General features: G+C 42.8%; 2 protein-coding genes across 29 annotated transcripts; both read right to left on the minus strand.

Moving 5' to 3' along the window:
• Positions 1-726: 726 nt before the first annotated feature.
• On the minus strand, positions 727-6,116 carry LOC121080259 (E3 ubiquitin-protein ligase TRIM7-like). Its single transcript, XM_040578153.1, has 9 exons — positions 6,027-6,116; positions 4,656-4,753; positions 3,515-3,976; positions 2,963-3,058; positions 2,647-2,877; positions 2,508-2,530; positions 1,987-2,102; positions 1,755-1,814; positions 727-1,445 (listed from the first exon to the last, which is right to left on the minus strand). Exons 3-9 carry the CDS (start codon positions 3,929-3,931, stop codon positions 931-933), a joined length of 1,458 nt encoding a protein of 485 aa, XP_040434087.1. The 5' UTR covers positions 3,932-3,976; positions 4,656-4,753; positions 6,027-6,116; the 3' UTR covers positions 727-930.
• LOC121080255 (tripartite motif-containing protein 10-like) lies at positions 5,809-25,639 on the minus strand. 28 transcript variants are annotated; one of them, XM_040578115.1, is made up of 46 exons: positions 25,555-25,615; positions 24,153-24,413; positions 21,456-23,439; positions 21,122-21,142; positions 20,838-20,858; positions 20,725-20,745; positions 20,592-20,612; positions 20,222-20,242; positions 19,800-19,805; positions 19,533-19,553; positions 18,880-18,900; positions 18,595-18,615; positions 18,336-18,356; positions 18,011-18,031; positions 17,678-17,698; positions 17,468-17,488; positions 17,305-17,325; positions 16,850-16,870; positions 16,454-16,474; positions 16,328-16,348; positions 16,016-16,036; positions 15,664-15,684; positions 15,509-15,529; positions 15,390-15,410; positions 15,259-15,279; positions 14,924-14,944; positions 14,451-14,471; positions 13,820-13,840; positions 13,554-13,574; positions 12,996-13,016; positions 12,718-12,738; positions 12,407-12,430; positions 12,053-12,073; positions 11,685-11,705; positions 11,561-11,581; positions 10,912-10,932; positions 10,617-10,637; positions 10,312-10,332; positions 9,874-9,894; positions 9,578-9,598; positions 9,431-9,451; positions 9,271-9,291; positions 9,140-9,160; positions 8,667-8,687; positions 7,962-8,102; positions 5,809-7,729 (listed from the first exon to the last, which is right to left on the minus strand). In XM_040578115.1, exons 3-46 carry the CDS (start codon positions 21,466-21,468, stop codon positions 7,218-7,220), a joined length of 1,515 nt encoding a protein of 504 aa, XP_040434049.1. In that variant the 5' UTR covers positions 21,469-23,439; positions 24,153-24,413; positions 25,555-25,615; the 3' UTR covers positions 5,809-7,217. The 28 variants fall into 28 exon arrangements, with proteins under 28 accessions (XP_040434049.1, XP_040434048.1, XP_040434067.1 ...); XM_040578114.1 differs by lacking the exon at positions 25,555-25,615 and having other exon boundaries at positions 21,456-21,513; positions 22,840-23,439; positions 24,153-24,646; XM_040578133.1 differs by lacking the exon at positions 25,555-25,615 and having other exon boundaries at positions 7,962-7,982; positions 8,082-8,102; positions 24,153-24,646.
• Positions 25,640-25,645: the final 6 nt, after the last annotated feature.

Genomic DNA, 25,645 nt, shown 5'->3' on the forward strand with positions numbered 1-25,645 from the left:
TTTGGGGAGGGACGGGGACACCCCCCCACACACTCCCTGTCACCCGCGGGGTGGGGCTGTCTCCAGCGCCCCGGCCTCCGGCAGGAGGCGCCGCTCCCGACAGAAGGGGCGCACCGGGGGCGCCCCCCCCCAGTAGAAGGGGGGCGGGGGGCGGGGGGCTGGAGCTATAGCAAGGTCTGAGTACCAGTGGGGGCCGCAGCCAGACCTGAGGAGGGGGACCAGGGCAACCCTATCTCTCCCGCGAGGGCTGTCGGGGAGCCGGTACCCAGCCCCGGGGGGTGGGGCATGATGTCCCGTACCCAGCCCAGAGCATCCTCCGCCTCTTACCCGGGTTTCGTTTTCCGCTCGCTTTGCGCAGCCCCAGCTCCTTCTTGCGCGTCCCCCACCCCTTCCCGCGTCCCTCTGGGCTCGGCCACTCCCGGCCCCAGCAGCATCCCAGCAGCCGGTTAGGAAGGAGATTATAGAAATAAAATTAAAAAATAAAAATAAAATCGGTGTTGGTCAGAAAGGAACTGTGTGGTCTGGAGGGATGCTCAGGGAGCAGGGGCATCCCAGGGGACGCATGGTGCTGGCAAAGTTTAGGGCTCTCCAGAATGAAGGCAGAGGTGTGCCCGAGTTCTGAGCGCCCCCAGGCTCCTGCTCCCACCCTGCTGCGAAACCCCTGTTACAGGCAGCAAGGAGTCAGGATGAAAAAGGCCCCAGGAACCACAGTGGCCAGACCCCACATTTGCTTACAAACCATTATTGAACCCTTCCCACAGCCCCAGGAGCTGCTGGACAACATTAAAGAAGGAAAGAAAATTGCTTTTTTTTTTTTTTTTTTTTTTAGCGCATTCTGCTGGAAGAGATTCTTTTGCAACATCATAGAAAAGGGAAAAGGTGCACAATGAGCAGAAGAACAGCTGGACTGGGGGTGAGGGCAGGGAAAGCTCATGGGCAGAGACGGAGATGGGAGCCTCTCCCCACCCAGAAGAAAGGGAAGATGCTCTCCCCACCAAATGAGACTTGTTGAAAGGTAAAGATGGGGGGCTCATGCTTGGCGAGGTAAAATGCCACTTTCCCCTCTCCGCAGTCCAGAGTCACCCACACCCTCCCAGTTTTCCCAGTGGCAGGGAAAGTGGTGATGGGGGAAGTGAAGACACGGTACTGACTCCCACACCGCCCCATTACCCAGATTCCCTTCTCTGGTTGAAACTCAAGCCAACCCTTCCTGGACACAGAACGTTGGGCCACCCCCAGTGCCCAGGTCCTGCCTCCGGCCACCTCCACCTCCCAGCAGTGTCTCCCCATGGTGAAGCCTTGACAGCCCAGTACACAGGGGGAGATGTCGAATCGCTGCGGGGTGGTGGGCAGATCCTGCCCTGCATCTGTCCATCTCACCCCCCGCCGGTCCCGGGAGAGGACAAGCTGGGCGTTTGCAGTGTCAGGGTCCAGAGTCACAAACACTATCGGGGATGGAGAAGAAAGTGGTGTTGGAGGACATCACCCCCCCCAAAAAGCCCTGCTCTGGGCTGGGACAAGCCCCAGCATCACACGTCTGCCTGTGTCTTGAGCTTGGGAGCAGAGATGTCTCTACATCTTCCTGCTTGGGAAAGCCTTGCCTCATGCTGGAGAACTGGGCAGAGCTCCTTTGTACATTCAGGAACCCCAAAGCAAGCTCAGCTCATCATTTCCCAACCATTTTAAACACTATTTGGGTTAAAACTGACTTTGCTGGAGCCTTCCCTTGCAGCTGCTCCTCCAAAGAGCCTCACCTTTTCCATCTCCTCCTGGAGATGGTCCTTGCTCTTTCTCCAGTTCAGATGGCAAAATGTCTAGGAAGATAAAGAACAAAGGTTGGACATCATGCTCTCTGGCTGGTAATTCTGCTCACTCATGCCCCTGTCATGTTTTTCCTGGGAAGAAAGGAAAGACAGCAGCACATAGAGCTGCCCCTTCCCATAATGGGGGCATAACCCCCATCAGCCCAGCCATGCTCCACCGTACCTTGAAATCTCCCCAGCGTCTCTCTGAGGACAGAGTTTTGTCGAGAAATAACATGGAGCGTCCTTTCCAGGTCCAAGAAGGTCTCAGTCATCCTCCGGGCACTGCCCATCTCCCACCTGGATGCAAACCTTTTCCCCTTAGATATGGGACTTGTAATGGCAGGAGATGCTGGGACCATTCCTCCAACCCCTGCCCCCAAGGCAATTTGGGGATGGTGGATGAGCTGGCTGTCCCCTCTGTCCCAGGCTCAGAGATGCCAACCCGCTCTGTACAGGAGGACACGTGGTCCCTGATGCCTTAATGGCCAAGAAGACCTGCAGTCTTAGGGTGCTTCTTCTTGGGGCATCCCCACACTGGGGTTCAAGGCACCTTCTTGTCTCCGTACCTCTCCAAGCCTCACTTCAAGCCCTGCCTGAACAGCCAAAATTTCCATCTCTGTTGTAGAAACCATGGGGATGCTGCCTGTGAGCCCTCCTCCCCCCCCCTTCCCCCCCGGCCCCCGCCCCTTGAAGAACACGTACCTGTCCACAGTGCTTCGGGCATTCTGGAATAGAAAAAGAGAGAGAGAAATAGCCTCAGCCTCCTGTTCCAAAACTGGGGGAAGACTCCAGCCAAGGCGACATGGGACCCTCTTCCATCTTGCCTGGTAGAACACCTGACCTGCAGGAATCTGCTCACAGGTTGCTCAAGTTTCTTCTCCATCTCGCAGATCAGGACATCAAGGAGAGCAATCTCACCAGACATCTTGGTCTCCTCTTCCTCCTGCCTTCTCATCACCTCTCTGTCCAGCTCTCCCAACCGAGCCAGGAAGACAAGCTCTTGGTCCTTCAGAAACCGGCGCAGCTGCCGAAATTCAGACACAATCTTCTGCCTCTCGACCTCTGTCTGTGTCTGCAGAACATGGAAAGACAACAGCATGGACCACACTGGTCCAACACTTTTATATTTTTTCTGGGTGATGGCAACAGCTACTTACCAAATAGTCCTGGCATCGCCTCTCTCCACTTATTTTCCATTCCAAAATCTCTTTCTTTTGTTTCTTGAGCTTCTCCAGGTCACTGCGTATTTGGTCCTGGAAGAAGAAAAATTATTTGGAAGGGTATTCAGGGGGGAGTGGGGAAGGGCTGGGGGATGATTAGAAATATTCCTCCCCCAATTTGGGGGAAAAAAAATATTGCAGCATGGGCATGAGGATGGAGCAGATGCAGGAGGACAGAGCAGCCAGCTTCATTCTCATATGAAATAAATTGGAAAATACCTGTTGACTGATTTGGGGCAAAGGGTTTAGTCTCAAAATTAATATTTTCATATTTTTAGCCAAAAGGAGTTACACGTTGTTTTTATTTAGCTCTCCCCAATTATTTCCATTTATTTATTTTCATGGACGAAGAAAACCCCAGCCAAGAGAACTTCAAAGCTGGCTTGAAGCCCATGATCCTGAGAAGCTCAAAGAAACCAGAGCAGCCTTTCAGGGGGTCAGAAAAAAAATTGAGAAAAGGACTAATGCAAGCTCAGTCATGGATCTGACCCTGTCCTCCTGGGTAGATTCCTCTACACAGGCTGTAGCGGGACCTCCACGAGCCCTTGGTCCATCACAGCTGGAGCCAGATGCTTTTGCATCACCCTTGAAGGTGATTGTCCTCTTGCTCCACACACAGAGTTGCTCCTTCTCCTCCCTGCCTCCTTCCAAACCCAAGAGCTTCAGCTTCTCCGCTAAATGCTCCAAATGCTGTTTTGGCTGGAAATTTCCTTTCCTGAGCCGGCTTCGGTGGCTGGCTGCCTGGGCATCTCCGAGCCTTCCTTGCTCCAGCTGGGATTGGGCTGTGCTTCCTCTGCAGCTGGTGGGGTCACAGCCCAGATGGCCACCATCCAGCCAATGCTGTAGGACAGTGTGGTGAGTGCTTTCTTTTCCCCCTTCCCTTGCTCTAGATGAACCAGAAGCCATGGCAACATGTTCTCCAGTCTCCCTGCTTCCTCTTCCCCTTGCTGCCTGCAGTGGAGTGAAGACATAAAAGGTCTCAGCATGGGTGGAGGAAGGAGAAGCAGTGGAGGAGACCTCTAATCTCTTTTAGATGTTAATTTTAGGAAGGGATGAGTTGCCGTCTAGCCAGCCTTGGACTTTAACACCCATCTCTTAGGCATCAAGGTTTGTCTTGCTTACGTTCAAGTCTACATTACGGGCACTGCCACCTCAGGTTGGCACCTCCACTCCTGGGATGGCCAAAGGAGACGGAGCCAACCTTCCCACCTGGTAGGAACTGACATTTTGTCCCCGAAGCTCAGGCTGTAACCTGCTCCCTTGCCGGTACATGACCTGACATCCCCCCACATCTGCTTCCCACCCTTCAAAGCATGGACCAAAGCTTAAGGGCCAAGGCAGAAACCCTCCGATGGTGCAGATGTGCTCAGAAACTGTGCTGGAAGGCAGCTCTTGTGTCTTCTTGCTGCTTTCCTTTTATTTGGAACCAATTTTAATCAATTAACACAGGAGATGCAGAACCTAAAAACATTCCTGAAGCAGGCTCCACAACATGACTCCCCCTTGACAACTTGCATTTCAAGGACAGACCACAGCAACCCCAAATTTAATAGCCCTTCATCTTTACACTTGGAAAAAACATCTCTGCAGTGCCAGGAAGTCCCCCGACTGTCCCCAAAGAGACACTTACCCATTAGGCAGCAGCACAGGGTCCCTGCAGGCTTTTTTTAAGAGTTGGGTAATTCAGTCCACAGGGCTCCTTCTCCAGCCACCCCGGGGCTGTTTGAACTTGAAGTTGGATCACATGGAAGACAGAGAGAAAATACCAGCCCTATTTAAGGAAACATGCAGAGGAATGTGCTGCCTGGTGTCTCCCTGCCAGGGACAGGCTCATTTACATCCTGCTGCAGATTAGTGTCCTGAACTGGGATTTTTCAATATAAGATAAAGCTTGGGTTGAAAATACTTCCTCATTTTCAGCTATAGTATAGGATAAATTATTTTTTGGCTACTGGGCAAGATGGGGCATCTCCCACCATGCAACACAGGGCTCATCCCAGCACAGATACTTCCCAGGGGTTCATGACCTGCCTTGGCCATCACCAGGGCAAAAAATAAGCACAGTGGTCATCCAATTGCTTTAAATAAAGAGCTGGGCAGCTTTCTCATCTTCCGTCCAGCCTCTTTCATGGGTTAAAAGCAGCACAGGAACACCTTCCTGATCACTACTTTTAATTATAGCAAAAACAGCTTTATAAACTTGTGCTTCAAAGTCACTGGTGGCGATTTCCAACATGGAGGAAGGGCAGTTTCTCGTCTGTGGTGCTTCCCACCTTGATAGGTACTTAAAAAAGAGGATTAAAAAAAATTACTATATTATTATATATTTCCCCCTGCAATTTCTGTCTGCTGACGGAAGGAATGGTACTTTGAACTGCTACAGCAAGTGTGCGTTCTTAGCTGGTATCATCTTGAGGCCCTCGGACATGAATGATCTGTCCCTTTCCTCCCTCTTCCCCCTGCTTGGGTCTTCTCCTGCCTACCCTGCACCAGTGTCACCACAAATACGGGTTACAAGGGCAGTAACAAAGGTTTCTGGTCCAATAAACTGCAGGAAGAAAACCTTAAAATCACAGGGCTGAGACGCTGAGATGCTCCGACCATTGCTCATGGGTGGGAGATGACAGCATCCCTCTCCAGTGGGATCACACACTGGGATCCACCTCAACTATCCCTCATTTTTAGGAGAGTAAGTGGGGCAAGATGCTGCAAGGAGAGATCTGAAAGGGCCAGGATGACCCCATGTTGAATGACCTGGCTGGAAAAAGAAATCAAATACTCTGTAAGAGTCTCAAGTGGTTTATTGTCAGCTGGAAACTACCAGCTGTCCATCCCATGGTGGGGCGAAAGACAAGATTTAAGGCTTTACAGGTGGCTAAGAGCAAGCAGGGATGAAAGAGGAATTCACCAATGCTATTAAAGCAGAGTGAGATGTCGTGAAAGGTGAAGACCATGGTGTCCATCCCCTCGAGCAGCTTCAGTGATGTCCTTAATCACCCACCTTCCAGCATGGCTGGCCCCATGCTGATCTCAAGCACTGGCGTGATCCCCTCCATTAATCTATTTAGAGCTCCCAGTACCCTCACTGGAAGCTTTATGGCAACATGATGCAGAGCTCCTTGCTGGTGTTAGCCTCTTCAAACCTTTAAGCCACATGGTCTGGATGTTTGTCACCTCAATTTTCACCCGAGGGCATCATGCCAGCTTGGTCTTGAATCCAGGCTTATCTCTTCTCCCAAAGGCTGAGCAAAACTCATGGACTCTGGCTAACACATCTGGAAAAAGATCATCTGCCCAGGCCAGATTTGAGTCAAATTTAGTCCTGCCAAAGGACCTGGCTGCATGCAGCTCCAGTATAAAGGATTATGGCACCAATACTTTGACCAGCAGCACGGTGGCTGGAGTATCTTCACCTGTGGAGCTGTTGGTGCATTGACCAGGTGCTTGGGAGCTCTGTGGACAGTCATGGAGGGTTTGCCACATTCTTTCTCTGGCCAAGGGAAAAGAGCCTGAATTTGTATGCAGGTTGGGCAAAGGGGAGTTTTGTAATCTCTTCCAAGTGTAGAGTCCTCCAACAGTTGGTGATGAGAGATAGGCACACAGAAAGCATGATTTGCCTGTCCTATTTTGATGTCTATGTCTGGATGAGTTGGCCATGAAAAATGTTTCTTTCCATCTGCCTGCTATCCAAGTGGTGCAAATGATTGAAATCTACACATCAACCACCATCTGATGAGAAGAAAACGCTGGTGGGAGCCTGCGCTCCCACTCGGGTGATGCAGGCAGCATGAACAGTGACATGTGCTGGTGCCCACCTCTTTCCATCAGCTGAAGGAGGAACCTAGGTCTCTCTGCAGGTCATTTGATGTTCTTCTACACTGGAACTGCAACCATGAGACAACCGAGCCAAGGGCTGAGGCTGGGCAGACCTTCTGCCACCTAATGTTAAGGACACTCAGGATGGGCTGTCTTTCCTTTGCACGATGATGGCTAAGGCACTCGATTGGGAATGGGGGCGAACGAGATGCTGCTTTTCCCGAGAGCGTTTCTATTCTGGTCTCTACCCTGCTGCAGTTAACCACCTAGCTGTTGGTGTCTGGATGGAGTAATGTGCTTCCACCGCTCCTCCTGCCCCTCAAGCCACCTGCTCACCACCAGTGCTGAGCTCTCTGTGCAAGGAGGCACGCAAGGGTCATCGGACCAGAGACAGTGAGCCCAGCTCCACCCAGAACCACGGCCGGATCCGCTCCCCAGCAAAGGAAGCCGAAGGAAAGGTGAAGATCGGTATTTTGTTCTCCACATCAAAAAATGCCACCTCTCCCCATTCGTAGTCAAGAGAGATCCGGATCTTTCTGGGGACCCGTGGCAGGTTAAGGAGGGTTGGAGGCGAAGTGAGGGCACGGTTCTTAAATCCCCATTGCTGCACTGCCCAGATCCCTTCCTCGGGATTAAAGTTGATGGGTCCCTTCCTCCGCAGAGACTCTTTGCTAACCCCAACAGCGCAGTACTGTCCCTCAGCTAGATCCACCACCCAGTAGTGTCTTCCAGAGGTGAAGGCTTCGCAACCCAGCACGCAAGGATCGGCGTCAAACCGCTCAGGGCTGTCGGGAGACTCCTGCAGCATGTATTCCCATCTCACGCTCTTCTGGTCCTTGGAGAGGATGAGGCGGGGGTGTGCTGTCTCTGGGTCCAGTGTCACACTTGCTGTGGAAGAAGAAAAAGAGGGTGAGAATGAGAATTAAATTTATTTAACACTCCTTTTGCCTGGGGACTGATACTCTTGGAAATCTAATAAGGGTGTTTTGTCATTCTGTAGTTCAAGGCTCAATAACCTGGTATGGAGCTTTCACTACGCATAGACACGACACCATTTAGCAAACCAGAGTACAAAATTACTTACCAATTTTTTTCCTTCATCTTTCTCTAAATTACTTACCCATTTTTTCTTCCTCTTTCCCTAAAAATGCACAATAATAATAAAAAAATATTAGCAATGACGTAAACTTAAATCCAAAAGCCAAAGGGGTATTTGCAGAAGGGAGAAAAATGCACTTACTGTGCTCTTTGATGCATTTTCCTTAAAAAAAAATAATTAAAAATTTAAAAGCCATTTTAATGAGGGGTTTTTTTATTCCAAAGATGGCTCCAGTTCATGCTAATTTTTTAATTTCCTTTCTTCCCCAAAAAAGGTGTTTTGGTTTTTTTCTAGCATGAAATTCAACTGTTGCAAAATAAGACCTCCTTGAGACTTGGGTCTGTAACTTGACCAGATAAAATGTTAACCTAATAAACAAATGATGAGATAGATAACTTAAATAATTCAGATTAAACTTCAGGAAAAAACCACAGATGCTTAAAACTAACAGGGAGGTCACCACACAGAAAAAAAAGCTCTAATAGGTCATACAGGAATTTCTGCTACAATTAGAGGGCATCGCTTGTATACTTTGCATGGGGAGGAAGGTGCATGGGTACTCTGGGAAATCATGACCAATATTTTCACCTTTTGTGGGTGATCTCTGTGATGCTGAAGCCCATGGGGGTTAAAGAGACAAAAATCTCACAGCCCACCTATTCCAAAAGACCCCTAAAAGCTCGTAGGTGCTTTACTGCTCCAGAAGGTGAGGAGAAGAACACTCACGCATTTTTGCTTTGTATTCCTCTGAAAAGAGAAATGATAGAAATGGTTAGTGCACATTTCTCTTCCTTTTTGTGTTACAGCTTGCTAAGACTTTCTTGGCTCCCAAAGCAAAAAATATGTATTTCTGTGCCTAGTGATTATTATTGTTAGCACTGATTATTATTATGATATTAAATACTTATAAAAATATTTTGAAATATGTAGATATACACATATATAATATATTAAAATATAAAACAGATATATACAATTGCTATATATAACATACAATACATATAATTTACTATATATTTGTGTGCATGTATATATAAAAAATTATAATGCATGTATCTTTTATACTTCATCCTCTTTAGACCAAGTTTCCATAAAACTCCCAAAGTAGCTCAGAAAAAGGCTTAATAAATACATACTTATATCTAGGAGACAAACATAAGACTTTTATATCTTTCTTTCTTGCAATTAAAGTGACTTACCAAGCTCTGCAGTGAGTTCATCTGAAAAGAGAAAAAAAGAAAGGATTTCCATCCCAGTTCACACCAAGGTGGATCTTACTGATATTACAAACAGACGAAGTTCATGTCTCGGGAAGAAGTTTGATACTCACCAATTTTTCTATTGCGTTTTTCTAGATAAAGGAAAAGAAGAAAAAAAGAAAATCAAAGTTGTTATAATCTATTTTTTCCTTTCATATAAAAAATAAAACCAAAATACAGACCATAAACTTTGTATATTTGTTTTGCTGGAAGTAAAGAAAAAACACTTACCAATTTCTGCAGACAGTTCATCTTAAAAGGAAAAAAAAAAAAAAAACCACAACCAAAACCAACTGATTTTCATTATAATAATTAAAACAAAAGTTGTTATTCCATGCACCAAGTTCCATGGGATTCAGGAAGGAGGTGGACACATACCAATTTTGGTATCACGTTCTCCTAAGAAAGGAAAAATAGAAAGGAAAGTGGAAAAAAAAAGTTGTTCCTAAGTACTCCCCCTTCTCTGTGTGCGTTCATCATCTAGAGATAAATCTGATATTTTTCCATTCCATATAGAGAATTATAATTGTAATGTCCATTTTGCCTCAGATTTTGTATAGATTAACCCATCCCCTATTTGACTTTCCAAATCTTACAGCAAAGATCACAACCAAACTTCAAACTAAATAGAAACAAGATATTCACACACATTTTATTTTTTTAAAAGGACTTACCCAGCTCTGTATTGAGTTCATCTAGAAAGAGTGAAAGGAAAACTGGGTTTAATTATGAGTATTTTTTTACCCTTATAGAGACACACTTAAGGGTTCATTGGGGGTTTCTACATTTCTTTTCAAGAACACATGTGTAGATTTTTAATTTTAATTGCTCTCAGTGGAGTTAAGCATCACTGATTTGAAGAGAGACCTTGGCAACAGAAAACCAAACCAAAACGGCTCCTTATTATCCAAAATGTAATACAGAAGGGCATCTGGGCTGCCCAGGGAGAACAGAGAGAAGCAAACAAGTAGCATCCAAGGACGTGAAGTTTTTGAACAGGCCTTTTCTCTCATCTTAAATAAGATGACCTCTATTTCTGAGAAATATTTGCACCTCTACATGCTTTCCCACCCTATGAAAGTCAGAAGGCTCAGAGAGAAAAAAATGCTTACCAATCTGTGCAGTCCGTTCCGCTGAAAAAGGAAAAAAAAAAAAAGAAGGAAAAAAATCTTTAAATTTCAATATCCCAGAAGTGTCCTCCATAGGCTTTTGTCACTTTGCATCACCTACAGATTGCAACTTGACAATTTCCCAGTAAGCTTTACTGTTGGTTATTACTATTTTTTTTTTCACTTTGCCCATGATTTTTTTCCCACTAAACTGAGATAAAGAAGAAAAGACAAAACTTAAAAAGTATGTAGAAGAGTAAGAAGGGGGGCGGAAATAAATGAGGGGGGAAAGGAAAGAAATTACTTACCAAGCTCTTCAGTGATTTCCTCTTAAAGGAAGGAAATAAATGAAATAATTAGGATTTCTTTGCTCAACTGGTACCTCAGGAGGGCTGAAAAAATACGAGATCTCAACAGAAATCTCATGAACTCTCCCAGTATTCAAAGAACTGTAGGGAAATTTGGTATTTATGGGTGGAAAAGCCACTCCCTGAGCTCTTCTGGGGACTGGGATAACACAGCCACCACTCCTCCACTCTGAGAAGAGCACCAGAGCACCCAAAATATGCCCAAAAGGACCTGAAAAATGAGAACAAAACCTACCTATTTTTCTGTCACGTTCCCCTAAAAACAAGGAAGGAAAAACCAAGATTAAAATAATTTAAAAGTATCTGCTGATACTGTATCAGAGATAGGACTTTTCCCAAATGGATTTTTTTGTTAGTTGTTTATTATATGAAATTACATTGCCTGTGGGCACTCATTACCCTCTATCCAAGCCTCTATTTTCTTGTGTTAAAGTTAGTATCTGGGCAACAAAAAACCTTCAGAAAGCTTTAGAAAAGCTTTTGTTAAAGGTTAAAAAGCAAAAAAAAACCCAACCAAAACCCCCACATATCAAGTCCTTCAGCGACTTCATCTTAAGAGAGAGAAAAACATAGATTTCCATTAGGATCTGTTTATTCCCCACATATTTTCTCCATTTCTACTATTATCCATCTCCTTCATTATTAGAAGACCCAAATTTCCTCCACTTCTGCAGTTAAAACATGGAGAAATGCAAAAAACTGCTTCTGATGATGAAGTAAAATCAGTTTCTTTTTTAAATTTTCAGTAGCTAATTTTGCTGACGTTTGCCTCATTTATTTGTTGTGACAACAGACTACAAAGCTTCTGACCAAACTCAACAAAATTCAACAGAAAAATTGAAATGTTGGGTATTTGGTGTTGGCAAAGGAAGGAAGTGACTTACCAAGTTCTTTGTTGAGTTCATCTTAAAAGAGAAAAATAAAAAATTGTCACAGTGGCACACTGAAGGGGGATTTCTTCAAATCAAAAGGTTTTTCTGCCTTGGCAGGAAGGAAAACAACGCTTACCCCTTTCCAGAGCACTCTCCCCTGCGGGGAGGGGGTGGGGCAGAGCAGGGGAGTTAGGGAAGAGAGAAAGAAAGGGAAGAGGAAAAGAAAGGAGGAAAAAAAAGGCAGAAAAGGGGGGGGGGGGGAAGAGAAGAAAAAAACCCAGAACTTTTACTCGCCTCTATCCTTTAAGCTGCATCCTTCTGACAGGTATTATTTCCATTTATTACTAAGTTGCAAACTCATTTCAAATTAAACACACCCCATTTATTTTTTTATAAAGAGAAAATAGTCCAGCCACACCAACCTAACATGCATGTAACAAGATTTATAACCCAAAACCTGATCCATCCCTTTTTTATCAAATTAAAAGGAAAACAAAGGTTTACCAAGCTCCTCAGAAGATTCATCTGCAAAAGGAATGAGACGAATGAATTTGGCATCACCAGCCCTGGACACACACCTTCCTTCGAGCGTCCTAACACTTAGTAGGCATTTATAAAAAACACAATAATCATGACTCCTACAGTTTTTGCTTCAGTCCCATAACTACATTAGATTTTAGTCTCGAAACTTATATATATATGTGTGTGTATATAGATAAATACACACATACTTTTAAAATACATATACACATACATACATAATAAATATTATAAATATTAATAAATTTTAAAATACATAATTACAAACTCCCTTGAACTTTCTAAATTTTTTGAGAAGGGAAGGAAAACATCACTTACCAGCTTCCTGATCATTGAATTCCTCTAAGAAAAGGAAAAAAGAAAAAGGTGGAACACAGGTTTTCCTATTGTACCCCAGATTTTTTTGTATTCGGATACAAGCTCATTTCTATTCCATTGCTATTTTTTTTTTCTGTGCCTTACTGTTATCTGTTATTATTTTAGAAGTCACCTGCACTAGTCCTTTTTCCGTCTGCTTCTACAGTTATCTTAAAAACTATATACAACCAGTTAACCGGAATTCTGGGAAAAAACAAAAAAACCCACCAAAACCCTAGATCAGTTTTGCAAAAGGAATAAAAGTAGCTTACCAAGCCTTGTCGTCAATTTTCCTTAAAAAGGAGAAAATAAAATTTGTTTTAATCAGGGCTTTTCCTTCCCAAAGATATGCGAGAGACTTGATGGGTACTCAAGGTACTCAGATCCTCTAAGATGGGCAGATACTTTATGCTTAATTAATTTTTTTTAAACAATTTGATTAATTTACAGTATTTTGACTAAAATACTAAGCCAAAACCACAGCAGCAACATCATCCTGCTTATGACCCCCAAGAGATTACATTCCTCAGAAAATAAGAATGACACTTACTAATGACAGCATCCTGTTTTCCTAAAAATAAAACAAAAAAAGGAATAGAAGTGAATAACAAATATAGAAATAAAACACTGTTTCGCTTCAATATTAGATTTTCACTACATAGGAGCTCTGCAGAAGAAAGTCACCCAGTTTAGCAAAACAAAGCCTAAACCAAACCAAACCAAAACCAAAGTACTGGTTCCGCACATGCAACTACAAGTGTTTCTCTTTTTCTTTTAGCATCCAGGGCATTTGTGGGGGGAGACTTGTGCATATCACTCCATGGAAGGGCAAGAAAAAAAATTTCCGAGATAAAAGTCTTGCAAGTGAAAAACAAATAGAAACTCTTACAGTGATTTAGGACAGAGAATCAGATCTCCAGGACATTTTCCTCTAACACCCAATGTATTTCACGGAGTGTTTTCTCCAAATGTATATATATTATTTTTTTTAATTAGTAATTAAATTGAACATACTTCTTTGGTGAAAGTGAGCACCAGCACAACTTGTTTTAGGGGATCCTGCTTCCCTTGGAGGATTCACTTCTCCAAGGTGCACAAATAGACTTACGAACTTCCGAATCCCGGTCCTCTGCAAACAGAAAACAGAAATTATTTCACCATTTTTTTCTGTGGGTTTGTGCTAAAGCACCTTTCTTAAAGCCCTGACTCCCACCTTCTTGTATTTCCTAGCTGTTATTTTTTCCAAATTACATTTTAATAAATTATAGCTGCTTTTGAGCGTAGCAGTACTTCAAAAAAGGGGTGCAACCAAATAACCCAGGGCACCACCTGTGCTGCCTACACGCTGGATTTATTGACAGGGAATGCACTCACCAAGCAGCTCAGTAAGGCGCCCTTTAAGCAGAAAAACATGTATTAGTTCCAAGCAGAACTTTTTAACACCAGAATTATATATATTATACAATTTGTAATATAAGAGTGTTATTGTGTATGTATATATATAAAAAATATAAAAATATATTGTGAGAACCATACATTTATAACAGAAACAATATATTTATAGTATAGAAATAATAATATAAACAGCAACACAAATATATTCTATAAAATATAAATATGATTTTTATATAATATAGATTAAAAAGGTCTCGGACATAGTGGAGTTGTTCCTCAGCTGAGCCCGAAGGCAATCTGACAGCGGCAGAATTTGGGGTCCCACTTGTAGCCCCAACCCCATCCCATGACACGGTCATGGAAAAACTGTAATTTTTATTCCCCCCCCCTTCCATTCACTTTTACTCTTCAGCAAGGAACTGAAACAGCTTGGACCATTAAAGCCCCAAATTCTTGCTTTCTTCACTCTTATATATGGGTTTCTAGGGGAATTTCTGCAGGGAAAATCCTTTTCTATTCTGTATACAGGATTTTAAATCAACAGCTTGTTCAGCATTTGGGTTAAGCAAGAGACTCCCCAAACTGTGGGGTATGGAAAAATGACACTTACTTATCTCTGCTTCATTTTCCCCTAAAAGGAAAAATAAAAAGGGAATAAATAATAGAATCACTGATTTTGTCTTCACATCATATCCCTGTATTATCAGTGCAACATCTTTGTGTCTTTATTTTATTTCCATTACCACCTGCTGTTTAAAAGTGCCTCTAGCCTTGGTGAAATTAGTATTTGCAGCAGAAAAATAGGCTCAAGCAATCCCACAAATCCAAATATGATGCAATAAGCATCCAAATGTGTTTTTTTACAGGAGGAAAGAAAATGCCATATCTAGGAAAAAAAGCAAGTATTGATTGGCTCTTGGGTTTTTCTGCTCTGCAGATCTGATTGTTGCTTTCTGCAGTCAGTATTTTATATTTATTCCCTTCCTGCTGGGCAGTTACATCTTGTATTGCCTATGAGCTCATCCATAAAAATAGCAAACATCAAGTCTGGCTGCATGGCTTGCAAAGCAGGGGGATACTTACTGATTTTCACATCCCGTTCCTCTAAAAATGGTAAAGAGATAAAAATAAATTAGCATGTAGTTGCATTCTACAAGTGTTGAAGTCAAGCTCTGCCTAGGGTTCATTCTGAAGCTGTTTTACTATCTATAATTGCTTGGAAGTCGTATTTTGTGAAATATGTATTATATATTTAATGTATTATGGAATCTATCATATTATAATATATATTATATCTTAGCTTTCGCATACATGCTGCTAACCTTAAACAAAATAGTCATTATCCCCTTAAAAACTTCAGCTATTCAGAGATAACTGTAAAAAAAAATCATTTTGAGCAAAACAGAGAAATTCCTTACCAAGTTCTGCTGCATGCATTCCTTAAAATAAAGAAAAACAAAACAAAACAGGAATTTTGTGACATTTCACAATGACAAAACAGATGACAAAATTCTCGAGTTAATTCTCAAGATTTAAAAAAGGCACTTACGAAGTTTTCTGTTGCAGTCCCCTGAAAATAAACAGAAATAAATGATTATTGCATCGCTCAGTTCCTGTCTGCATGTATCATTTCCACCTCAATTGAGATTAACATGAAAAATGACTTACCGATGTCTGCAGTAAGTTCACCTGAAAAAAAGAAGGGAGGGAAGTTAACTTTTTAATTTTCCAGCAAAAAATGGAATGGATGGTGATTTCCGAGTCAGATTTCCTCCCCAGAAATTAATTCAGAGATTTTCAGGGCAGAGGAACAGAAAACCTACCTATTTTTGTGTGCCGCTCTCCTAAAAATGAGTGAAAAAAACCCACAAGTGTTATTTCTCATGGTTTCTGCCTTTCACATCTTTACCTGTCTGCATAGTTTGGAATACGAAATAAGCCCATGTAGCCCATCTTATTCTTGTTTCTAATTATTTTGAGGTTTAAAACTTCTCTACTACCTTTAAAACACTGGTTTTCACCAGGGAAACAGGCAGAAACAACTTCTGAGTTTCGCTTCTATAACTGCATTTTAAAAATACAATCTAACGATTTATTTGCAATTTAATAGTTATTAAAAATTTAATAATTAAAAATAATTCATTAAAAAATGCAGAAGAAAGAAAATGGACTCACCAAGCTCTACTGTAAATAATCCTTAAAGCAGAAAATAACATTTGTTCCCGTTAGATTTCCCAAACACCGCAACACAAATCAAACCTTCACCTCTCCAACCCATCCCAGTTCTTCCTATGGCAGTTTTCCTGCCCATTATATTTTCCTTTTTCCCCTTGAACTTTGGCTTCAGGCTCCCCCAACCCTGGCAAACCAAGGGATCATTTCTTCCCACAACCCACATTTAGTTTAATTAAGAAATTCTTGCATGCCTTCAACGCTGAAATGCCAACCAAACCATCCTGAGGTGTATGAAGAGGAAATGCCACTTACTAATCGTTGTATCACATTTTGCTAAAAACAATAATAATAGAAAAAAATAGATACCAATCAGTTTTCAGTGCCTCTGGCTACCCTTTCCCCCTTCTTCCCTCTAATACAGGAAAGAAATTTACTTACCAAGTTCTGCAGTGAGTTTCCCTAAAAAGAGAGAAATATAAGTTTATTTTAAAAGAGATGTTTCTCTCTCCTCCCTGGACACAATGTAAATAATTCTCCAGTTTAAGCTTACACAGTGTTTTATAAAATAATATAATGTGTACTATAGTAGTATAACAAAATTAATATGTATTTTAATAGTGAATGTAAGGAATTTTATTATATAATATAATAGGGGAAACCACCAATTTGGACAATACATATATTTAGGAGAGATATAAGGTGTTGAATTCAGAAATGCAGGAAAAAGGAGAAAACGGGTGCCCAGGATGAAAGACACTTTTGGAAACACACCAGCCCACTGAGGAAGATCCACTTTTAGACCAAGATTTTATGTGTCAGGAGAACACTACTTACGAAGCCTTGAGTCGCGGTCCCCTGAATGAAAAAAATAAAGAAAAAGAAGAAAAGTCAGCATTTGTTTTGTTGTTTGTTGGTTTTTTTGTCCTCTTCCCCAGGACAATAGGTCCTGAAGCCAAAACTCAAAAAGTTTCTGCTGCAAAACTGATTTTGCTCACTTTTCTAATTATACTTTATTTTAAAAAACAAACAAACAAACAAAAATCTGCATGTTGAGTTCACATTTTTTAAGGAACAACAGAAACACACAGCCCAGGTTGGGGAGAAACTGGAGACGTCCAGCTGAGGTTGTCCCCCAAGGAATGTGGTCTTACCCTGCCAGGAGCCCTGGTGAGCACCAGGAGGCTGGACCTAGGACCTCTAGAGGTTCCTCCAACGTAATTGCATAAAATCATGCAAAGATTTAATTAAAACAAACTTCACAGAAGGTTCTGTACAAAAATCAGACTTACCAAGCAGTGCAGTGAGTCTACCTTTTAAAGTAAGGGGAGGGGGGGGGGGGGGGGGAAGAGAGGTATTAATTGAAGTGAAGCGACAAAAATTTACCCTAGAAAAGAGGTTTCTAAAGCCCCAAACCCATTGGTTTGGTTTTGAAAAGCAAGAAAAAGGACTTACGTGTTTCTGCTGCAAGCTTGGCTGCAAAGAGAAAAAATATTTGTGTTTATTTGGGTGGTTTTTCTCTGCAGGAAATGCAGAAGCCCAGGCCGCAGCTTGGGGGAAAAACGTTTTATTTGCCACTTTTCAAGGACAGGGCATCAGAGAGGCTTCTCCTCCCCCAAAACAAGGGATTTTTACCCCAAAAGCACAATGAAGAATGACACTTACTAATTTTTCTATCACGTTCCTCTGGAAAGAAAAGGAGGGGAGAAAAAAAAAACAACCAGAAAAATTATTATTAAATATTTCCTTCTTTCCTCTGTATGGCTCTACAGCATCCCTAGAGTGCTCAGATCAGAAATCTTGGGTTTTTCCCGCCCAACACTGCCTCTATACTGATGATTATACTTTGAAATTACACTTTGTTGTGAATGTTATTCAATCTAGGAAAAAAAAACTCTAAGGTTTTCAGCAGGAAACTCCCTCTCTGCTCCCATTTTCAAAGACAAAACTGCAGGCACGTATGCTCCTCAGCACCCATCCAAAGAGGAATTTACTTACTGATTTTTGCATCGCATTCACCTAAAAAACATGAAATAATCAATAAATACAGAGAAATGCAAAGCAACTCCTCCTGCACCCCATCCCCTCCTGCAGCGCTTTGCCTTCACACCATAAAATGTAAACCTGATGGAAATTTTATTCCACCTTCCCCTATAATATTTTAAAAATAAGGTTTGTTGAGGAAGAAATCCCCCATAAGCCATCCATTCTTAAAAACTCACAAAACCTCAAAATGTTCTATTTTTTAATTTATTTTTTTTTATAGCCAGCACTGTTGCATAATTACGGATAATTTCCATTTTAAGGAAATAAAACTTCTTACCAAGGTCTGATGTAAGCTTGCCTTAAATAAAAAGAAATAAATGAATATTAGCTTTAAATCGACCTTTATTTCTCCATGAACATCACCTAGCTGATAACGTGGTTTGAGCTTCAAATTCTGCAGCTTGGTGCAAACCCCAAACCTCCCACATATTCCAAAAACAATTTAATAACTGGATCTGAAACACACAAGCGCCCTCAGGGCGATCTGGCATTGTCCAAGGCTTTTACTTCTACCAGAAAAGGAAAATTACACTTACTAATTCTTCTGTCACGTTCCTCTAAAAGAAAAAAATAAAGAGAAAACATTTATGGTCAACAAGTGCTTGCCCGTTCTCCATCACGCTTGTGAACCTCACATCACTCTCTGCCTCCAAATTGTGTTTTTACTGGTGATTATAATTTGAAAATAAACTTTTTTCTTTAATTCATTGACTTTATTTCTAGCCCAGATTGGATGTATGTGCCTTTTGAGGGGGGAATAACCACCTCTTCCCCCTAAATCCCACAGTGAAATAAAGACAAAAAGGAAGGAAGCCACTTACCAAGCTCCCCAGTCAGATTGTCTGAAAGAAAACAAAAAAAGGAAACAAGAGAAAAATAAATATTGGTTTTCACAAGGACCTCTTGGCACCAGGGATGTACCATACCTGATTTCACCCTCACTTGCTCAGAAAATAAAGCTATCCTGCATCCAACACTTGACACATTTCCCCCATTTGCAACACCTACCATGAAAGACGGGACAACCGGAACTGGAAAAGGCATTTTTGCAAAATTTAAGTATCTTGAGAGGGATTAAATCCTATATTCTGCACGTGCTGGATCTCAACAGCCCCAAATCCAGCACGGCTCTCTCTTATGTTGCAGGGCTGCACACTAGATGGTGCTCATACATGGCTTGGCTTAGAAATTCCCTTTATTCTCTTTATTATTATTCATTGTTATATTTATTTTCATTATTTAAAGTTATTTTTATTTATTCACTATTTATTCTCTTCCTAGCCAGAGCAACCTGCAAGCCCCCTGTTTTCTGTAAATCTGTTGTTTTAAAATATTAGTTCTTGTAAAAAATGAATACATCTCCTGCTTTTTTAAAAACAGGCAAGAGAAAGGGAAGAAACCCAAGGCAAATCAGCTAAAACATGACCCAAAGCTATACAGAAATACATCTGATGGGAGGTAAATCGTGACTTACCAATTTCTGCTGTAAGTTCACCTTAAAAACAGAGAAATAAACCGGGATGCATGTTAAAGGATTGCTTGAATCTGTTCTCTGGCTGGCCTTCAGCTTGCCATTTACAGATTTGGCATTAACTAACAACACAGGGTCAAGGGGAGACCCTAGAGCAGAGCTGATGGGATTGCAGATATACGTGGCATCCTGGGTATTCACGCAGGGTTTGTTAAACAAGAAATTCCCTTATTGGAACCAATTTGAAAAAGATAAGAAAGCGATACTTACCTATTTCTGCATTTTATCCCCCCCAAAAAAGAAGAGAAAGAGAAGGGAAATGGCTTTAAGTTATTTTTCATCACTTCCATCTATTTATTTTGTTCTTACTCATCTCTGTCTGGGCATATTCTCTTTATAATGGGCACTGCCAATCAGTTTTATCTTCTAAGACCTTCCACAATGAAGCCAAAATGAAAAAATGCAAACAAACTGCAACTTTCCATCAGCAGCCCTGCCCAAAGAACTTTGGGGAAAGAATATGACTCATGGAGCATCACAGGAAAAATTCCCAAATACAGAGAAAAGTATTTATTTAAAACCAAAAAGAGTATGTATTGTAAAAAATATTTCATTCCAACAATGTGTGATTGAGGCTGATTTGAGGGGCACTATTATTTAGAATAATTTTTAAATTGTAGAAAGACACTTACCATTTTCTGTGTCACATTCCTCTAAAAATAAGAGAGAAATAAATACAGGTCAGTCATAAGAGCTCTCCACCTCTGACATGCTTCTACAAGCGACCAGGAGCCTGAAGAAGAGATTAGAGAATGCTGCTGGATTGCAGGGAGACGGCGTGCCTCCTCCAAAGTGGGATGCCTTGCGTAACAGGGATAGATTATACTGCGTGAGTGTTTTGGGCCCCTTCTTAAATTGTGTGCCTTGACTGTATCTGGGTATAAATTTAAGATCTGAAGAATCACATCTGCTTCAATAAGTCCACCCTCTATACAAACGAACTTTTTCCATCTTCAGCAGCAGCAAAAAACCACACCCGAACAAGCCTAAAACACCACTTACCAAGTTCTGTGTCGCTTTCTTCTAAATGGAACAGAAAAATAATAGACAGACATGTTGGTCACAGCTAATGCTACAGCTGCAGAAACACACACATTCAAACTCAGGCATGAGTAAGGAAGGTAAAATGACTTACCAAATTCTTCTGTTAACTTCCCTTAAAATAAATTAATATTAGTTCAAGCCTTAAGCACCAAAGTTTTACCATCAGGAGGAAGGGGAAGGAAAAAAGAAACAGATGACACTTACTGATTTTTGCATTCCATCCTTCTAAAAGAGAGACAGAGAGAGAATTTAGCCCCTAGTGGGTCCTTTGGTGGTATTTTTGGTTTGTACTATAGGAGGTGTATTAAAACATGATTATGTACTGACTTTTTTTTGATCATAACATTCAAAAAATTATACTGGTTATGAGTTTATCTAATGTGGTCTAGAATATAAGATAGTATTAATAAGCCTACACATCCAGCTAAGAAAGGCCATAGGAGATGCATATTAATGAAACTTGTTTTGACAGAAGGAAAATCACTTACCAAGATCTGCATTACTTCTCCCTTAAAAAGAAGAAAAGGGGAAAAAGAAAGGGTAAATTTTTTTCTGCACTGGTTACAACTGAAGTGGCTCTCTAGCCTAGCTGCATCCCTCTGAGACTAAACATTAATATTGCTTTCTTGAATGAGCACAACCCATTGACAGCCACGAAGAGCGTCGAACTAGAAATGCTGGCTTTGGGAAACAATCACAAACCAGCCCAAAAGCAAGCAGAGCATGGACTGAACACACTCAAGCACGGCAAAGCTGGGGTTTTGGGTGCCAAAGGAGCCAGGACTTGGCACATGCTTTGTTAATAAAGATGTTCTCACGTACCTGACTCCATCATCACGTTTGCTTCCTAACTGGAACCTCCTTCAAGAGCTTTGGCAACCTGATGGGACAAGAGGGAACAGTGTTGAAACATCACGTCCAGGGAAACCCAGGCCTTCACAGTGATGCAGTATGAAGGAAAAAGTGTTTTCTAAGGAAACCTGCTGATCCGGGAATATTTTTGCCCATGTGAGTAAACACAATAAGGGAGAAATGTGTGGAGTCACAGAGGCTATTTCTCATTTTCCCCCCGTTATTAGACTGCGTGACTTGAGACATTTTCTGGGCGAATGGTAGGAAAGAAGGATCTACTGTAGGTGTGATGAACCTCCCTTGGCATCTGTCACCCCAATGATCACAGAAGGGGTCCAGGGCAAATAGCTCAGTCTTAAAAACATCTAACTTTAGTTGTCTGAAGTAGTGTGAGTTTCATTTCCCCTCTCTGTCTCATATATTATTTGATGATGACGTTTATCACTGCTATAGGCAGCCCCATATGTGGAGAACTTGGCGTTACCATCTCTTTTGGCCAAAACCACAGAAACTGTTTTGAACTGAATTTTATACTAAGAGCTTCTCTCCTCTGTTGTGTTACTGCTCTGTTTCTTGTCACTGTACATGTGGTGATTTCTAGTCCACGCTAATGTTTTGAACTGATTCTTATTAATTAAAAAACAAAAAAAGGATTAGATTGCCACAGGAGATGGCATAGGCTGAGTGAAGGGATGCAGATTTTGTGCCATTGTCTTGCTCATTATTGATACACCGAAGAGGGCAGACTGCATAATGTAATTTTTCTTCCCCAAAATCACTCATACTGGCCAGGGATATCATTATAATTTCATTTTCATGTTCATAATCCAATGTGCTGAATACAGTAAGCCTTCCTGGAGGAACTGAGCTGCAGCTGTGGAAAGGCAAAAAGGACTAGTCCAAAACCAGCACGGGAAAAGGCATCGGATTGTATCGGAAAGGAAATTATCGAATGCTTCTCCTGTGCTATATTAACACCTTCCATAAACTGCAGGTGGTATTAGGAGCTAAGTTAGAAAAACACTGTTATAAGGACATAAATTTATGGAGAACTGGATAAACAGAGCAAGGAAAGTGGCACCAATCGTTTCTGTACAATATTTTCCTAAGAGGAAAAAAAGTTGAATACAATTCATTCTTTTAATCCTTTTCCTGTTTTTCAGTATTGTCAGATTCACATATAGGAATAAAAAAAAAATCATTTCGTTCTAGGCTTCTTCCAGCTATCACAAACATATCATGTTTCTTCTGCTTTCTAAAGGCATCTCCCAGCCTTTCCTATCCAGGAATAGGATACCCACAAATTACGTTTTCCCCGCCTCTCTGGTGCTTGTGGAAAGAAAAAAAGGCTTACCGAGACCTGCAGTTGATTTTCTGTAATGCTGAAGTTGGCCTAACTGGGGCTGTTCCGCTCCCAGGGCACACGAGCTGCAATGGTTGCGTATGTGGGGGTTGTCCGTGCTAAAAATTTTGGCAGGTCCAAGCTCGTCCTGGGACTGTGGTGCCCTGGGAAGCAGGAACCCAGACGCGCTGGAGGCTTTGTGGGTCTGCACTGAGCTGGAAGAGCCGTCGCGGGTACGACAGCTGTGCTAGCAGCGGGGAGGGGACCTTCCCACTGCCTAATTTTAGCCAGTTTAAATGCCGAGATGGAAGTGGGGGGTGGTGAATCCCTATATAGTCAATGTAGGAACGGGATCCTTCAGGAGAGGAATAGAAACAGAGGTGTGACCTGGTCACACTTGGCCACCCTCCAGAGGTGCCAGCATCTCACATGGGTTCTTTAGAGGACGTGGTAGCTGGGTCTGCGAGCAATGACCTGTGGGTTCAGCATCTTGAGATAGTGTGTGAACAACACTGAGCATTTTGGATGCACAGCGATCCTGAGAAGCTTCTGTTTGTGCAGAAATCCTCCCTCTCTGAAGGGAGACAGCATTGATTTCTGGTTTGTATTGCCCTAAAATAAAAAGAGACTTGAAATAAGCTTGTACGTTTCTCCCTCCTTTCTGTCGCTGCTGCTCACCAGGACCAAGCAAGAGCAAGTCTTCTCCTGAGGCCAGGATTTCTCATCACTTTGGGTTATTTTAAAAAAGAAAACAAAAAGCCAGCTCATCAAATGCCTCTCCCCATACTCTCTCATTTGCTTCAAAGACACAGCTCCCCACAGCTACAAGAGACAGATTTGATTTTTTTTTTTTTTACAAAAGCTCTGCAATGATTTTTCCTTAAACCAGACAAATAAGCATTAAAACACAGACCACTCCCATAGATATATCCCTAGAAGACTCATTTTTGCCAGGTAACTGGCTTAAAGCAGCAGGAAGTTAGTGAAAGACATCTAAAATTGTTGATCTCTCCCCGAATTAGTCACCCGGCACTTCTTTTTAATAGTCAACATAGAGAAAATAGTTTTAGATGGTGCTGTTCATGTGATCTCTCTCAGATCTGAGTCAGTTGCCTAAACTCTCAGGATGGTTAACGAAGAGAAATAAGATACTTCAATGGTATTACGACACAGACTGGGGCAGATGTCTAACTAGGAAGGAGCATTCTGGGCTTGGCTTCTGCCAAGTTGTATTTCCCACCAGAAATGCTGAGAAAATGCGCTAAACTAAAAGAAAAACCCCACCCCGCTCAGAGGCTTGGAGAAGTAAAAGCCAGTTCTCGAACCTTAAGGGCATAGTATCTTTGCCGGGAGCTCTGTCTGCCAAGACACGCAGGCTGGCAGCTTCTTTTCCAAAGCTTGAAAATGAAGGAGGTAAGAAGACATGAACAACACGTGAAATTCAGAGAGGTCTCCTTGATCTCCAAACCCCGTCAAAGGCCACGGGCTGATGGCAAAAGGCTTGCAATGATGCTAAGAAGGGAACTGTAGGAGAGCTCCCCCCTGGAAAAACGGGGCATCACCACATCGGCCACCCTGGTTTCCAGCTGTGAAAAGTGCAGGCAATGCTGAGGATGGGAGAGGCTGAGGGTTAAGGTTAAAGCTGAAGATAAGAGACCATGACCTGACACCAAACTCCAGTGACTAAATCCTCTGGATCTGCAAGAGGAAAAAAACCCACAAATACAGCCACAGGGTAAAGAAACAGACAGTGCTTGTCTCAGGAAACCTGAGCAAGGGAAAAGGGGATCATGGTGAAGGAGATGCCATTCTTTCTTGGCATCAGAGGTCTGGTATTTGGAGAAGACAAAATAACCAGTGTGCTCCTGAGGGTTCTGCCAAAAGAGAAACCTTGCAACACGACAACGGTACATCCAGGAAGGTCAGCAGCACCTCCAAGACATTTTGAAGTTGTTCACCAGCTGCACCTTGGCAAAGGCTCCTAAACTGCTCACTGGCGTCGATAAGCAAATCCTCCAAAGGCGATCCATGCGATGTGCCAGGAGGCATTTCTTTGGCATGAAGAGCTGAAGCGCCTGCAGTTTAGCATTTCAGGCCTCTGAACGACACCAGTTAGGAATGTCTGGGCTGACACTTAAGATGCCAGGCTGAGGGGGCCATGAGAACCAGTGGCGGAGGGCTTTTTATCGCCGGTGTTACCTAGCCAAAGTATTCCCCCCGGGGTGTTTGTACTTGTAGAGTAGTATTTTATAGGCAATTTTCTCGCATGCCTGGATTTTAAAGCACGTAGCAACATAAAATCACTTTATTTCCTTAATTCTCTGCCGCAGTGCCAGTCCCCCAAGGCCTTCCCCATCCCCCACAGCCCCCCTACCCCACTACCAGTCCCCCAAGGCCTTCCCCGTCCCCCACAGCCCCCCTACCCCACTACCAGTCCCCCAAGGCCTTCCCCGTCCCCCCACAGCCCCACTACCCCACTACCAGTCCCCCAAGGCCTTCCCCGTCCCCCACAGCCCCCCTACCCCACTACCAGTCCCCCAAGGCCTTCCCCGTCCCCCACAGCCCCCCTACCCCACTACCAGTCCCCCAAGGCCTTCCCCGTCCCCCACAGCCCCACTACCCCACTACCAGTCCCCCAAGGCCTTCCCTGTCCCCCACAACTCCCCTACCCCATTGCCAGCAACCCCCCCGGATCCTCCCTATGCCCCCCCCATTACCAGCACTCACCGCTACCCCTCTTTCCGTACAGCTCCCCGGGCGCCGCCATCTTGCCCAGCATCCCTGGGCGCCGCCATGCTGCCGTACCCCTCCAACGCTA

The sequence above is a fragment of the Falco naumanni genome, chromosome 24 (genome assembly GCF_017639655.2).
Source record: "Falco naumanni isolate bFalNau1 chromosome 24, bFalNau1.pat, whole genome shotgun sequence".
NCBI classification, from domain to species: Eukaryota; Metazoa; Chordata; class Aves; order Falconiformes; family Falconidae; genus Falco; species Falco naumanni.